Source organism: Sander vitreus, chromosome 2 (genome assembly GCF_031162955.1).
Source record: "Sander vitreus isolate 19-12246 chromosome 2, sanVit1, whole genome shotgun sequence".
NCBI classification, from domain to species: domain Eukaryota; kingdom Metazoa; phylum Chordata; class Actinopteri; order Perciformes; family Percidae; genus Sander; species Sander vitreus.
This window is the reverse complement of record NC_135856.1, coordinates 30732815-30748889: the sequence shown is the minus strand read 5'-3', so window position 1 is coordinate 30748889 and position 16075 is coordinate 30732815. Positions and strand designations below refer to the sequence as shown.

The 16075-nt window shown below is 42.8% G+C and overlaps 1 protein-coding gene across 6 annotated transcripts in view; it reads left to right on the top strand.

Annotated features, from left to right (window-relative positions):
- The window catches only part of LOC144527559 (endonuclease V-like), a 100386-nt gene that overhangs the window by 21284 nt on the left and 63027 nt on the right, over window positions 1-16075 (top strand). For 3 of the 6 annotated variants that reach the window (XR_013502835.1, XM_078265707.1, XM_078265699.1), the window contains exons 5-8: window positions 2047-2086; window positions 2425-2537; window positions 9688-9756; window positions 9964-10092. Coding sequence is in view for 5 of the 6 variants with exons in the window: in XM_078265707.1 (XP_078121833.1) it covers window positions 2047-2086; window positions 2425-2537; window positions 9688-9756; window positions 9964-10092 (351 nt within the window). In the remaining variant the exon portion in view is untranslated. Of the gene's footprint in view, window positions 1-2046; window positions 2087-2424; window positions 2538-5077; window positions 5293-9687; window positions 9757-9963; window positions 10093-15284 lie in introns of those variants that run through there. The other 3 variants (XM_078265720.1, XM_078265729.1, XM_078265736.1) reach the window with 3 other exon arrangements.

The following is a 16075-nucleotide window of genomic DNA, read 5'->3' as shown; positions in this document are numbered from 1 at the left end:
TTGTTTAAATTCACCTACCTTGGTCGCTGTCTCGATCCTGCCGGTAGCTAGCTTGCCCTGCTAGCTGATAGCCATTAGCCGTTAGCTGCTAGCTGCCGTCCGGTAAGTGTATTCAGACAGGCTTCTGTGATAATCATCCCAATAACAATCCACGGAGCAGCGGTGGTGTGGCTATGTCCTCCAGAGGACAGGTCATGTCACGTCTTGAAGTGTATTCCCCCTTAAAAAAAAACAGTAGTGCGGTAGTAGCTGCTAGCTGCCCTCCGGTGAGTGTATTCAGCCAGGCTTCTAGGATAATCATCCCAATAACAATCCACGGAGCGGCGGTGGTGTTGCTATGTCCTCCAGTTACTGAAGGCTAGCTTTAGCGTGCGCTTGGAGCAGCAAGTTCATCTGCCTGTTGCCCCGCTGTCTCTCGTTCGTCTTCATCTCTACACTCGGGTTCGGTAGCTCGGCAGCTAGCAGCTAACGGCTAATGGCTATCAGCTAGCAGGGCAAGCTAGCTACCGGCAGGATCGAGACAGGGACCAGGGTAGGTGAATTTAAACAATGTCTGAGTTGAAAATGCATCTTGTTGACACGTAAGGGTCCTGTTCATGTGGCACAGACATATTAATTGCATTTTGTGTCTGTCAAAAGAGGCACAAAGGCACTCTAAAACTTGCCCCGACAGCTGCCGTTTAACCTCAGGGGACGTTTGTAGTACGTAGCTGCAGCTACTCCGTGTTGCCTGCACTGACTCGGAGTTTTTTCTATCGAAAGTACTCGCGTATCTATAGCGATCAAGATTAACGTAAATATTGGCCGGAATTCTCCTTTAAGTAGTTGCGGTTACTCCTTACATGTCTGTTTACCGTCGTTAGTTTTTACCGTTTCCGGGCTTTCGTATTTAACGTCACAATGCTACGAATTGTGGGTAATTCCCTCAGGCAAAGTCTGCAGAAATGCACACTTACGGAAAGGGCTCAAAATCTCTACCAGAGAGCCATTCATGCAATTGAAGATTTGATAGTCGGACAGCCTTAAAGCTATAGTGCGTAGTTTCTGTCTCCCCCATGAGGAATTCTAAGTAATGACAACAAAACTGTCTGTGCATCCACATGATACAAGCCTTCCGCGCACGACGAATGCTGTGTTTGAGCTATGTTACTGGTTACCGGTTGCACGGTGTTCGTGGTTCGACTGGTCATGACTGTTTTCCCAAGATGGCACCTGCCTGTATACGCGAACAGTACAGTCTTTATAAACTTCTAAATCTTTTTAATAAACTGTCTGTACACTTACAAAGTTCCTAAATGCTTCGGTTTACATGTAGGGACCCTCATTATGCTACCGTTGAAGTGTGGTGCTATTTTGAGCCTTGTTAGTGGTATAGAAATAGTGATTTCTTTTTACTTTTCCTGTGCCCCGACGACTAGCGTTATAAGCTAATCACCGGTTTTGCGCTAGCTTGTTTTAAGCTAGAGACGCATTTGATTAGCATGAAAACATATCCCAGAGAATGGTCGACTCGGTACACATATATTATTAACCCCTAGGTTCATTTTGCGCCGGAATTGTCCTTTAATTAGCTTTGTATCAACTCATTTGGCAATGGCTTGAATGCAACAGACGTTCATAAGAAAGTTACACACTTTAAGCCATTGCGGACTTTGCAAGAACGCTCCTCACAGTCTGTGAGTCTCTTAGTGTGGACATTGGGATTGTGCTAAAACAAGCAGGAAAAAGTTTCACAGTAGGCATTTGAACTTTGATTAGGAAAAGCACAGCTGGAACCAATAACATTAATGATGCCCCCCCCCCACTCAGCAGCTATGATTAATAGTATTGATTACACCTGTGCTTTTACTGCTATGGCATGTCTGAATGTCTGCTGGACAAAGACCTACAACCCTGGAAAAGCTCAGAACTCCTAGCACTCCTAGTACACATTGTACTCCCTATTTAGCATGTTTTAAATATGAAAAGACAACAGCTATAGCTTTGTGTTGTAATATAGGTAAATTAATTTCCGTTGTGTATGTGCTGTGTGTGCTCTCTCAACAGGTGGTGTTTGTCGATGGGAATGGTCTCTTCCACTACAGAGGTCAGTCATACTGGTCACTACTGACCCAGGGAATGAGTTTGTGCTATTCGTGCCTACTTTTTGGATTTGAATTTGTGTGTTAGCCAGAGGGTCAAAAAAAGAAAGAAGAGGAAAGCAGACTTGTTGAATTCCAACCAGTGCATCTTTATTTACAGTGCTTATTACAGACTTATTATATAGACACGCACAAGGGACAAGTGGTAAGTGCAGTGAATCTCAGCCACTTTGTCATAGGCTGTCATCATGCAACCATAAAATATATTTATTAATTGTATCACACAAAGTCACTAATATTGTCTCCGGTTGCTCTGAGCTTAGTCCCTGTTTGGACCCCGCAGAGTTCGGCCTGGCGTGTCATCTTGGAGTGCTGTCTGGGCTGCCGTGTGTGGGCGTGGCCAAGAACCTGCTGCAGGTGCAGGGCGTGTACAAGAGTAAAGAGCACCAGTCACAGGTGAGACTCGACTGGAACTCACAGGTTTCTTCCACACTTGACAAAGTTGTACGTCTGTTTGTTTTCCCTTCTGTGCTGTAGAGTTTTGTCACTCTGTTGCTCATCAATGTAAAAAAGCTCCATCAGGGTTCTTCAACATTTGTTAAGCCAAGGACCCCTTTAACTGAAAGAGAGACGGAGCAGGGACCCCCTACTACATATATTGTATAAAATTAAGTTGCATATAAAACTGGGCCTACAACAACTTGATGGGCGGCCTAAAACCTTTTTACATACCGTTTTAGTGCATAATACTAAGCTTTTAAAATAAGAATTGTTGGCAAGTCATGTTAATGTTAAACATACATGTGGAATAGTGAATCCTTAGGATGAACTGTATCTGTGGATGGCTACCTTAGTGACTACCTTACCTATAGGCCAGTAAGCCTATCATTAATGTGTTTTTTTCACTAATAGGCTGAATTATATTTGCTAATAATATGTTTGGTTCATGTTTGGGGTCACATTTTAAGTTTTAATAAAACTTTCAAAACAATAATTTGGTGGCCCTCTGAGGAACCTCTGTTAAAGGACCCCACATTGGGAACCGCTGGTCTAAGCAACAAGTAGCCAAATAGGCTCATTTATATTTGCTAATAATATGTTGGATTCATGTTTAGACATTTTAAATAAAAAAAATAAATAATAAATAATAATAATTTGGCGCCCACCCTGCAGTAACTCTGAGAACCCCCTAGGGGTCCCGGACCCCCTGTTGATTATTTCTGAGCTACATCATACATTGTGTTCCTTCTTGCCGTGTACAAATGCTGTTTCTGTAAAAAAAAAAAAGCTGCTAACCGTGACAAGTCAATAGATGAATTAGTTAAGTTATCAAAATGCAATTGCTTTTTTCTGTTTATTGCTCGCTGCTTTCTAAAATAAGCAAAGCAATGTCAGAGAGGGACAAAGCCAAGAACAGAATCCTCAATTACTTTTGAATGTGCATGTGAACCCACACCTACATGTCTATTCAGAAGTGCATGCGAGTGTGTACGCATGTGTTGGTGTGTGTGTGTACGCTGTTTTGACAGTGTGACTTTTATTACAAGCCAAGGCCTCGTTGTGTAGCTAATGCACAAGGAGGCCTGTGACTTTATGAATACAAATCAAGCTGGAACAAATGCCTATTGGTCAATGAAGTGTACCTGTGGGACAGCAGAAACTGCATATCATTAATATGCAAATGTTCACTTTGTTTCAGTCTGGTGCCTCAGTGACCTGTTGAGGAAAGAATAAAAACAAGTCAAAGTTAATACTGCCTGATGAGCAGTAAATGGAAAACAGTTTAAAATGGGATCTTGAGGCGAGAGGAACTTGTCATAGAAGGAGCTTGAACCCTGTTTTGGCTCTGAGGTGACTGTGATGATAATTGACCTCAAGTGCTTTCCCTGAGGAAAATATCGTTATGCAAATGCCTTGTAGATGGTGTCCATCCGTAGAAGAGCAGTGACGGGCATTTCCTGTAATGCTGATGACAAGTGCTATTGAAAGGTTTCCAAGGGAACCAGCATGGAGGGCTCTAGCAATCATCTCATCCATTGCTAACTCAATTAGCCGGCAAACAGACTCTCTGCTCCTAACCCCAGCTGTCTTGATGTAGTAATGTTACATACTAATTAAATTCTCTGTAGGAGTGTATCCATCTACCTCAATTACTGTTAGTGGCTTGGGCGTCAGAAAGTGTTGGTTGATCCCTGCCGTAGGGAAGAATCGGACCTCTTTGATTCCACAGAACAAAGTTACTTTCGAGGATGCAGGCACGCATATCTACTGATATTAATCCTAGTAGTTTGGAAATGTTCGTTTTAGCTATGGGGCAGCATCAGCGCTACACGCCCATGCTGCATTTTTGGACTAAAGCTTTCACCTTTCGGATCAGTTGTTGTGCATGAAATTTTAGAATCCTCTCCCCGTTCATATTGACGTAATTGTCACTCTTTGGGGCTCCGACTAATTTTGTTTACAGGCACGGCACAGAGATGCGACGCCTCAGGTCAACACGAGCGTTGGCATTTGAGCGCTTGGTAGGAAATTAGCTGTAAAGTAGACTGAAACACACGCCATATCAGGCTCCACATTTCAGAAAATGAGCCCGTATGAAACAAGATTAGCCATTACTGGATCTGAACGCACACCGCCATGTACCACTGACAAGCAATATGCTGCCGTACTCAATTAGAAAGAGTTTCCAGAAACACTGCCAGCACACAGAGTTTTCAGAAACCAACATGCAGACAGAGTGTTTGTGAAGGTTACAGAGAGAACTTTCTCTCAGTTTCTGTAATTAAATGTGCAAGCATCGGGAGTAAAGGGGTGTGTGTGTGTGTGTTTGTGCCTGCCTGCCTGCCTGCGTGTGTGTGTGTCTTTATCAGGAGCACAGAAGGTATTAATGTGAAGCTGTAACTCTTCCAGAAAGAGAGCTTTATTTGTCAATCAACAAGGTACATGTAATTGGCAGTTGACATGTATCTTACGCATACCCCTATTTATACACACAGAACACACATGCAATCTTTGGTGAAGAGAAGTTTGGTGCCTTGCCTCGGCAGTGCCCGGGAGGGAAACTGGCACCTCTCCAACTGCCGGTCCACTCTCCATACTTTGTCCGTATGGGGACTTGAACCGACGACCCTCCGGTTCCCAAGCCAAGTCCCATTTACGCAAAAGTAGTGTGTGTAGTTGTGTCCATGTGCAAATACACATTGTGGTTTCAGAGATTGTCCTCCTATCCTTGTCTCTTCTTAAGAAGTAGCAGTTCAGCACTTTGTGAAATATGCTTAAATGGTTTCTTTCTGAGAGTGAGATGACAACCTCTAAATCCCTCTCATGTGTTAAGTACTTGGCTGGAGCCGCTAGGCGCTTAGCGTTTAGCGAACAACAGCCGGGCGAGGCGACTCGAGTCTTGTCATCACAGTGAGGTAGCCATGTGTGGTGCATTTGTGCCTGTACACTTTTGCGCTAATGCTTATTTGCTTTCTTTCCAAGAGTGAAATGAGAAAATCTATCTCATTTTAATGTCTGTGTGTTAAGTACTTAGCTGGAGTCAGAAAGTGGTTAGCCTAGCTTTAGCATAACGACTAAGGAAAGACGACACACACTCCTCCTGCAAATTTCTTTACTTTTACTTTACAGAGTTTTTACATTTCTGTTTGTGTACGGATTAAACAAACAAAATTCAGCATGCTAATTTGTGAGCTGCAGAGTTGTTGGTGTATTTTTGAACGTTAGACGGAACCAGACTAGGCTTAGCTAGGCTAACCACATCTTAATTCTAGCTCTATACCAGGGGTAGATGCCTAGACTGTATAAATGAAGCCAAATCATCTGGATTGCCCCCTCGTGGCTGGCTGTGGTAAAGGTCTTGAATCCCGCCCCTCCTTCAGGCCGTGGGAGTACGTACGTAGGTACGTATCCTACGCCGGGACCCTACACCGTAGCCTGATGTGCACCTCTCGAAAAAGGTTACTACACATTGCAGGGACGCACGCAGATCACAACAACTGTGACTGGTCCGCTTGGTCGTGGCTTGGTAGAGTCGCATTCCCCACCACTCATTTCCGGGTTTTTTTTTCTCACTATGCCTCTAGAGTCGGTACTCGCTCCGAAGCTGATCACGTCACTCTCTCACTCGCTCTACCACACACACACACACACACACACACACACACACACACACACACACACACACACACACACACACACACACATCCCAGCCCTGCTATTCTCTTACAGAGATACTCTAGAACGACGCAGACACCAGCGCACAAGTATAAACCCTTATGGCGTATAAACCTCAGGCCACTTACGCAGGCTACGGCGAAAGCTCTGCATAGAGCCTCCGCAGAAGCATAAATCCGCCTTGGACATGGACCAAACTGAAAAATCAAAGTACACCTTCCTAAATATGGTTTCTGTCATTTAGTTGTTATGACACTGATGTTAGTTGAAGTGTTAAGTTTTCTGATAAGTTTGTTTTTTATTAGTTATTTGACGCTATGAAAATGGGGTGAAACATCATGATTGACAGCTGTGATTGACTTGGCAGGTAGGTGTATGGGTGGGACTTCTATACCGCGGCTCCACCGCCGATCCTTTCTCCACAGACTCTGGCTCCAAAATTACAAGATGGCAACGCCCGTATCCGGGATATTTCGACTTCACTTTTGTACAGTGGGAGGAAGTGGAGACGCATCGTCCATCTTCATATACAGTCTATTCTCTATACTCATTTACATTTTAAATAGCCTAAATGAGCTGATTTTGCGATGTTCAGCAGTTCATTAACAAGTAGATACATATAACCGTTGCATAGCTTCTTTTAAATGAGCTGAATTGATTGTATTGCTGTTAATATTACATTTTATTCAGATATACTGTAGCTGCCACTTGTAGTTCCTTTCACCAACTTGCAGACTGACATGAACAGTTTTTCTGCTTTTATTACGGTCTAAACTATGACATAAATACGGCATTAATGGCAGCCATGTATTTCCCAAAATACAGAAGAATTAAAACTAATAGATTCAAGCTGTTGATTGGGACGTGACTCTTGAAACAAGTGATATGAAAGAGATTTTTTTTTTTTTTTTTTTTTTTTGCACTGAATTGTGGACCAAATTACTTGAGATGAAGTATGCACACTCTATCAAAGGTTCTACGCATCCTTTTGAAGTGTTCTTGAACAAAACAGTCCCCTATACCTGCTCAGTCCCTCTGACTGTATGTTGTCTTGCAGCTGAATGGCCAGCAGATGTAAATGAAATGCGTCTGTGCTTGAGTAGAAGCTGGGGGAGTGCAGTGTGTTTTTTTTCTGAGACAGTCGGAGATAAAACAAAAAGGATGAAAGAGGAGAAAAAAATGTTTTTGTCCTCTATACACTTGGAAAATGAAATCCTTGTTGTTGCGGTTCGTCGCTGCTTGGCGTCCTTCAGATCCTCCGTCCTCTGTGTTTCTTTCCCTGCTCTCCTTCTCCCTCTATCTTCACCTTCAGTGTATCTCCCATCTACTCCCACTCCATCCCCTTTCTCCCTCTCACTTTCTTTTTCTCATCTTTTTCCCTCTTTGTCTCTCTCTTTCTCACTGATAGCCTGGCTGTAACTCAAACTAGTGTTATTGATGACTTGCTCTGTCTTTCTGACTTCTGCTATTCTGGCTTCAGTCCTACTCTTGCTGCACAGGAGCCAAACCCCCCCCCTCTCTCTCTCTCTCTCTCTCTCTCTCACGCACACACACACACACATGCTCCCACACGCACAGACACACACATATGTGCTCACACACACACACACACACACTCACTGTTGGCCTCATCCCAGTCGGGATCGGAGGCCCTGTGTGCCCCCTCCTGTCTCCCCGCTGGCTGCTTGCTGTAATCAGTCATAGTAGAACAGGCACCCAATCCATCATGGAGGCTAAGCTCCCTTCATTGCTCTGGCCCATAACCCACAGCACACCTGTCAACAGCAGCCCGCATCACTACATCTGACTTTGCACCGTCTCTTCCACAGCGAGACCAAAACTTGAGTTCCTCTAGAAAACGAAAAACAACGCAATTAACCGGAGTTCATGATCCGCTAATCAGAAATATGAAGTATCTTCCAGGTTTAGTCTTATTTAGGATTTTTATTGAACAACAAGTGGTAGCCAGTCAGTGTTATCGACTCTGATTTAAGCGTTATGGGTTAGTTTTTCTTTGTATGATTTAAAACTAGACTAAAAGGAAGCCACTATTGACTCCAAGGACCTCTTATTCTCATGCTCAAGTAGTGATATTATCCCCTGAGAGGGGGAAGATATATTTTCTATTGTTTAGGAGTAAATTGGCTCGATAGTGTCTCAGCGGCAGCTATGAAAAGAGCTGGTTAAATGCTGAGAAGAGGTCATAGAGTGATATCTTTTCTATCTTCTTTAGCCCAGGAAACATTAGATGTTTCTTTACAATACAAAATTAGATATAATCCTTAGGGATGTCCTGATCAAGTTTTTTTTTTTTTTTTTTGCCCCGATCCGAGTCCTCCTATCCAATCTGTTACTTAGATTTACCTAAATGTTGTTTTAATATGTATCGAACACATTGAAATAACAGCTGTAGGCTTTGGCATACCTTATTTCTCAGCAGCTACTTGATCCAAATGGTTTTGCATTGTAATGTAATGACACTGATGTCACTAAAGTCGGCACAGTAACAGAGTCATATTAACAGCATTTTTGTTTTATTGCCTGGTTCTCATCACCTCCAGACTGAGGAGCAGTTTTTAACTCTCACCCCTCAGATCCCCCTCCATCCCCCGCCCACCACCACAATCATTTTAACTACGTGAGCAACTGCATGTGCACTCTATCCTTTTTTACAGCACTTCATCTTATAGCACTTTATCTTATAGATTACCTTTTTTTTAACAGCTATTTTTAGAATAGAATACACTTTATTGTCCCTGAGAGGAAATTTGTCTTGGGCATAGAGCTACAATCTGTTGCTTCACAACACAAACACGGAACAGAAAAAAAACATTTTCAAAATCAACATAAAATAAAATCAAGAGACAAGACATAAACGTAAGATCAACAAAACATCTTAGGACATAAAAGAAGGACACACATGACTGTACAGACAATACAACATCTTAAATAGTAACTGTAATGATTGATTGTATCATAATGTGTGAGTGTGTTTGTGCAGAGTGAATGGGAACAGTTTTCTTTTATGAGAGACGGGACATTTTGTTTTATGTGAACATGCGGTGACAATAAAGGCATTCATTCATTCATTCATTCATCAGGTTGTCAACACTTTCACTTCTTCCAGTTTCAGTAGGCAATTTACATTTATTTATTTAAATATGAAGCAATTGGTAAATCACTATGTATTTTTTTTTAATCAAGAACTTAATTTGCCATCCTTAAAAAAAGAATACTATAGTTTCTTCTCAATTTGGAGATTTAAAACATACCACAGCTCCAAATGTGTGGCAATGAAAGTGGAGTCGCACGGACGTTGGAGAGTAAGGCGAGAGGCCTCCACTGCAGCTTGGTGCGGTTGGCTGCTATTTGTATTGGCACGCCGTGCATCTTTTTTTTGACTTTGATTGTTGTTTCCTTGCCCCCGCAGATAGCTGCTCTGCAGAAAGGAGGAGACAGCTTCCCGCTCGCAGCCGCCTCAGGCAAAGTGCTTGGAAAGGTGCGGCAAAGGACAGAAACACAAGAACAACAGAAACAAATTCTTTTTACAGAGGTGTTGTTTATTGCTGCTGACTTCAAAGAACACCCACCCTGCTGAAAGTCAAACTCTACTAAATGTGTCTGACGATCACAATCAAGAGGGGAGAGGGAGACGTGGGGAAACAGGTTACTGGAGACATTTTTATTTTTATTTTTTTTTGTCCAGGCATTGCGAAGCTCTGACAAGAGCTCTAAGCCGGTGTACGTGTCCGTTGGCCACAAGATCAGTGTGGACACAGCTGTACGCCTCACACACTCCTGCTGCCGCTACCGGGTCCCAGAGCCCATCAGACAGGTACACACACACACTCTCTCTCTCTCTCTCTCTCTCTCTCTCTCTCTCTCTCTCTCTCTCTCTCTCTCTCTCACACATATAGTGCGTCTCACTATCTTTGTGGGGACCCGTCATTGACATAATGCTTAACCCTTACCCTAACCATAACCTAATTCTAACCCTAATCCTAAAACCAAGCCTTAACCCTCAAAAAGCCCTTTAAACTTGTGGGGTCCAGCATTTTGGCCCCACAAAGCTGCCGGGACCCCACAAGTATACTGTATTCCCGGTTTTTGGACCCCACAAATGTAGTTAAACAAGAACACACACACACACACACACAGAGGACTGAGCGTCTACAGCATCGCCTGTCCTGTAAGAGCAGTAGCGCAAGAAGCAAAATATTCAGTGATCAGATGAAAGTTGAACTCCTCAGCTGTGAGGCAGAGCTCATCATTTGTGTAACGGAGTCTTTTTGGCCAAGACACAGGCGACGTCGGGAGACGTGAGACGACGCCAGAGTCTGCCACTAGTTCTTTGCCGTCTGCTTGGTGTATCAGCCCCAGATTTCTTTCATTTTTTTAAACTTTTAGTCTTTAGCCCCAACTTATGCTAAATCAAGTGACATCACTTGAGGCAAGTTATTAGACTTTGCGCAGCTCCCTCTGGAGACACCAAATGCTTTGTACGGTGGTTTTCACATACTGTATGTATACAGTATGCTCCCTAAAACATGTACTATCAGTGAAGTTCCCCTTTAAGAGTTTGCTGAATCCAACTTGGAACACACATGTACAGTATCTCACAAAAGTGAGTACACCCCTCACATTTTAGTAAATATTTCATTATATCTTTTAATGGGACAACACTGAAGAAATGACACATTGCTACAAGTATTACGTGTACAGCTTGTATAACAGTGTAAATGTGCTGTCCCCTCAAAATAACTCAACACACAGCCATTAATGTCTAAACCGCTGGCAACAAAAGTGAGTACATCCCTGTGTTAAATTCCCATAGAGGCAGGCAGATTTTTATTTTTAAAGGCCAGTTATTTCATGGATCCAGGATACTATGCATCCTGATAAAGTTCCCTTGGCCTTTGGAATTAAAATAGCCCCACATCATCACATACCATTCACCATACCTAGAGATTGGCATGGTTTTATTTCAGTTAGCCTAATAGCTGGTTTGATTTGCATTGAGAGATGATCTTATGGAAAGTACCCCATGCCAATCTCTAGGTATGGTGAAGGGGATGTGATGATGTGGGGCTATTTTAATTCCAAAGGCCAAGGGAACTTTATCAGGATGCATAGTATCCTGGATCCATGAAATAACTGGCCTTTAAAAATAAAAATCTGCCTGCCTCTATGGGAATTTAACATAGGGGTGTACTCACTTTTGTTGTCAGTGGTTTAGACATTAATGGCTGTGTGTTGAGTTATTTTGAGGGGACAGCACATTTACACTGTTATACAAGCTGTACACGTAATACTTTACATTGTAGCAAAGTGTCATTTCTTCAGTGTTGTCCCATTAAAAGATATAATGAAATATTTACTAAAATGTGAGGGGTGTACTCACTTTTGTGAGATACTGTATGGGCAGAAAAAAGTACGAGAGGTTTAAGATAAGCATGCAAAAATATTCTTGCATCAGGCCCAACGTGCTTCTGATTATTTTGTTGATTTTTCTTGTTTGTTTATCAGTGGCTGCAAGACTTTAAGACAATACAAAGAACTAAGTTAACGATCACTAATGTTTTAGTTTCTCTTTACACATTTGCAGTCTATGGTGTACCCTTGTCCTGTGCATGCTGGGACCCTCAATAGGTTATGTGGGTACAGAAAATTAGTGGCAGTTTAACCGGTTTGAGAACTGTCAAATGGGTAATAGTTTTAAACAGCATTTTGCTTTTTTTGTCTCTAAAAACATAATCATTTAAAATTCATTTAAAGTCATCTAGGGGGAGTTTTAACTTAATACCTCGTCCTGCCTCAGGCTCTCAGTCTTTCTGCCACTAGGCTGTGCTGTGCTTCTGCTGTTCAGTGTGCTTTTATGTCCACTGCACACACATGCGCGCACACACACACCTCTAAATCATTTTTTCACTAGGGGAGCTCTTAACTTGCAGCCGCTAACTTAGCCCCGTGTGTGTGTGTGTGTGTGTTTTTCATCAAAGCGACACTCTCACCTTCCTCTGTCTAATCACTGGCACCTCTGTCTCTATTTCCTTTCTCTCCTTGACTTCCACATTCCCTTTTTTTCCCTTCATCTCCCACTTTTGCCCTGTGTTCTCCCCTCCTCTCTCTCTCTCGCTCTCTCTCGCTCTCTCTCGCTCTCGCTCTCTCTCTCTCTCGCTCTCTCTCTCTCTCTCTCTCTCCCTCTCAGATATTTTTTATTCTCTTTACTGCTGACATCACAGAAAGAAATCCTCACAGATCCAGTTCTGGAGAGTGTCATGGTCGGATTTTGAACTCTTGAGTTTACGTCGCCCTTTCGTGGGCAGAGCAAGATTCATGCCCCTTTTATGCCTGAGAAACCTCAGTCACAGCTTGTGGAGAAAAAAAAATCAAAAAGCATTCAGTCAATCTGACAGGAAGACTCTGAATTACATAACAGGTGTCTTTTTGAAGTTTGAAGATAATAGAAAATGAGCTGCAGTAGTCTGCCCCTCGGTCCAGACACATTCATTTCACACACACACACACACACACACACACACACACACACACACACACACATACACAACCCAAAGCATGCACGGACATACAAATACTCAAGTACACATAGATATGTAAATGTATGAAATGAAATGGATCTGCACGCATGCATACCTGGACATACACTTGATTGGACTCAGCAGCTAAAGGTTGCCATGTTCTCTGTGGCAGACTGTTTTCTGGTTTTGTGTCAAGTCATAGTTCACCGCATTGAGTTCTCCACAGCATCGACTGTGCACTGCAGCAGCAGGATGTGGAGCATTCATGTGGACAAACAGAGGTTGAAATCTGTGGAGAGTCTAACTATAACAGTAATGAAATAAATACAATTTAAATAAAAAAAAAAAACATGTTTGCGCTAGGAGAAATACAGATACCGGTATGATATACAAATGCATGACAAATTAAAGGAAAAATCAACAGAGTGTCCTAGTGATGCCCACCACAAGCCTCCAGAACAGCTTTAATGCTCCTCGTCATAGATTGTACAACTCTGAAACTCTACCGGAGGGATGAACAGCAGTCTTCATAAAGATATCCCCTTGTTTGGTGTTTTGATGACGGTGGTGGAGAGCTGCAAAATCTCCCATGGGTGTTCAGTTGGCTTGACTGGTGACTGTGAAGGCCACAGCATATGATTCACATCATTTTCATATTCATCACACCATTCAGTGAGCCCTCTGTTAGGCTGCAGTTTTTTGACCCAAAACACAGAGACTAAACACGAGACTCAGAGAGGCAGCTTAAAAGGTGTCTTTAAAGGCAATGACAGGCCGGCGCAAACCAAGCTACAATGAGTATGTTTATATGCACACCAGTATTCCACTATTATTCAGAATATGACAATATTCCGAATTTGATACAGGTCATGTAAACAGCATATTCCTGTTGGATATTCCGAATAATTTTTTTCCGAATATAGCATTTTCCGATTAAGACGTGGGATATTCTGGTATTATTCTGGTTTTAGAGGCATTATTTGGACATGTATACAGCGCATTTAGAATATGTGTCTCAATCGGGGTTAAGGCTTATGGTCAGCTCTGTACGTTGCTATGGTTGCTGTACACAAACCAAGCAGCCAACAGTTTGCAAGGCTGGAGACCCGATGAGATGGAGAAACACAGCTACTTTTAAACATTATCAAAGACTTGGATATCAACAGGTTTTTGGATATGAGCACACATCGCTATGCCGACCTTTTCAAGAAGCTAGTTGAAGGAATGAAAGAGGGACGCTGTGTTCGCACGGTCCAACAAGTCCACACCGCTGGTAAACTTTGAAATTTTTTTATTTTGCACGGCTGCATGTAAACGGGAATATTAGTGGAATATTCACTTTGATTAGCCATGTAAACAGCTTAGTCGGAATATCGTCTTTTTCGGAATAAGGGCAAAAATTGGAATATTATGTGCATGTAAACATAACCTAATGGGGCAATTGTGCTACTGACAGGCTCAGATTGTTATTAAAAGTGTCTTGACAACATTATCGATCATGAGGTGACTTTTTGTCCGAAGACAGCGGTGTGGAGAGTAGAACGCGAGTTGAGAAAAAGGCATTCTGGGAGTCTGTTGTTTCGTAGTAGGCTACAGAAATGATAGGCTCCTGTTATCTAAAAGATTGTCAGTGCCATGGCTCAATAGTTAAAGGATTTCGACAATGTGGATGAGGTCATTGTAGTTCGATGACCACCTGTATTCATTTGAGCCAGATACAGCACAGGCAAAGATTTTTGGTCACATCAGTCTATTAGACACAAATGCATGGGGAAATGGGGTCCAGGTTTTAAAAAAAACAACAACCTGAAATTACCCTTTTAATGTGAAAAGTAAATACTAAAGGTTGATTAGGTTGCAACAAGAGAGTAACTGGGCTGAAGCTGGATGGCTTCAAGGCTGATACTGAGGTCCAAGGAACGTGCAGGCAGTAATGAGTCCAGAGAGCTGGGGCCTCATGTTTAAAACGGTGTATGCAACCTTTTCGTGCATACGCAAGGTTTATACATGAGGCCCCTGTCTTAGGGGCCAAACCAGGCCTGCTTAATCTCCAGATCGGAATGGGGGCGTAGGGACAGAGTGAAGATGAGCGGGCAGCAGAGCTAACACTAGTGGTGCAGGCCACGTGTCTTGAGGTGGATAGTGCAGAAGGTCTGAGCAGAAGAGCAGACAATCCATTAACGTTGAAACTAAGCGGCCAGACTAGAGACTTAACTCAGATTGGAGTCTTTTGGGGTCTCATTTATAAACGTGGCGTGCGCACAAAATGGCGTCACTTCCCACGCAAAGGTTGTGATTTATAAAAAACAAACTTGACGGCAGAATTAGTAAGAATCCTATGCACAGTTTTATAAATGAGACCCCTGGCCATGTTGCCACACAGGTAGACGGAACGATCTGGCAAAGATGGTGAGTTCGGTTCAACCAGGGCTTTCGTACTGGTGAGGAGAGTAGTTGATTGGCAGCAGCTGTGCTTGATGATTGGCAGAGCCACCGGTGATTGAGTGACTACGCCCCTCGATCTACACGCACAGACAGGAGAAGACTGACAGGCACACAAGGGAAAGGGGAAAACACCCTAGGAACTGGGAGAGACTGCTGCCCCATAACCCCCACCATTCCCTGTATGAAAGCATCTGCATTGGTTGTGTTTCTTCACTAATTTATTCAAGTTTCTTTAATTTGTCACCCAACTGTTTCTAAAAGAGACAGAGGTAATTGTTTGTATTAGATCAAAGCTAAGAAACATGCATGACTTATATATTACATATTTTAGAGCAAGGTGATGCATTCTGTACTTTGTTCCTGAGGCTGCATTAACAGTTATTATTTTTTTAATCGATCCCCACCGGTTTTACACATAAACAGGGTTTCCACGGGGTCTTAAAAAGTCTGAAGGCAGTTACACACCAACCAGACGGCCGACCGTTGGCAGAAAAGGCAGCTTGACTGATCAGTCTCCCCGAGTTGGTCAAAAAAAGTGCCTCGGAACACACCAAAGCAATGAGACGTAATACGTCTCCATAACAGCAGGCGGCGCTACTCTGTATTGTCGCCCAAAAAATGAAAAACGGCAGCTGATTGGACGAATGCGTCACGTGGGTCTGGCTGCTGCTTCTGGATTTTGGATTTTTCAACTGGCCATTAATGGCGACTCATTCAGAATACGATCTCATATTGTACTAAAATCGTTCTCCGAAATGTGTTTCGGAAAACATTTTACGCGAGAAATAGGCCGTGCAGTTGCTGAATCTGTCTTCATTTCAGATCGACAAAGGT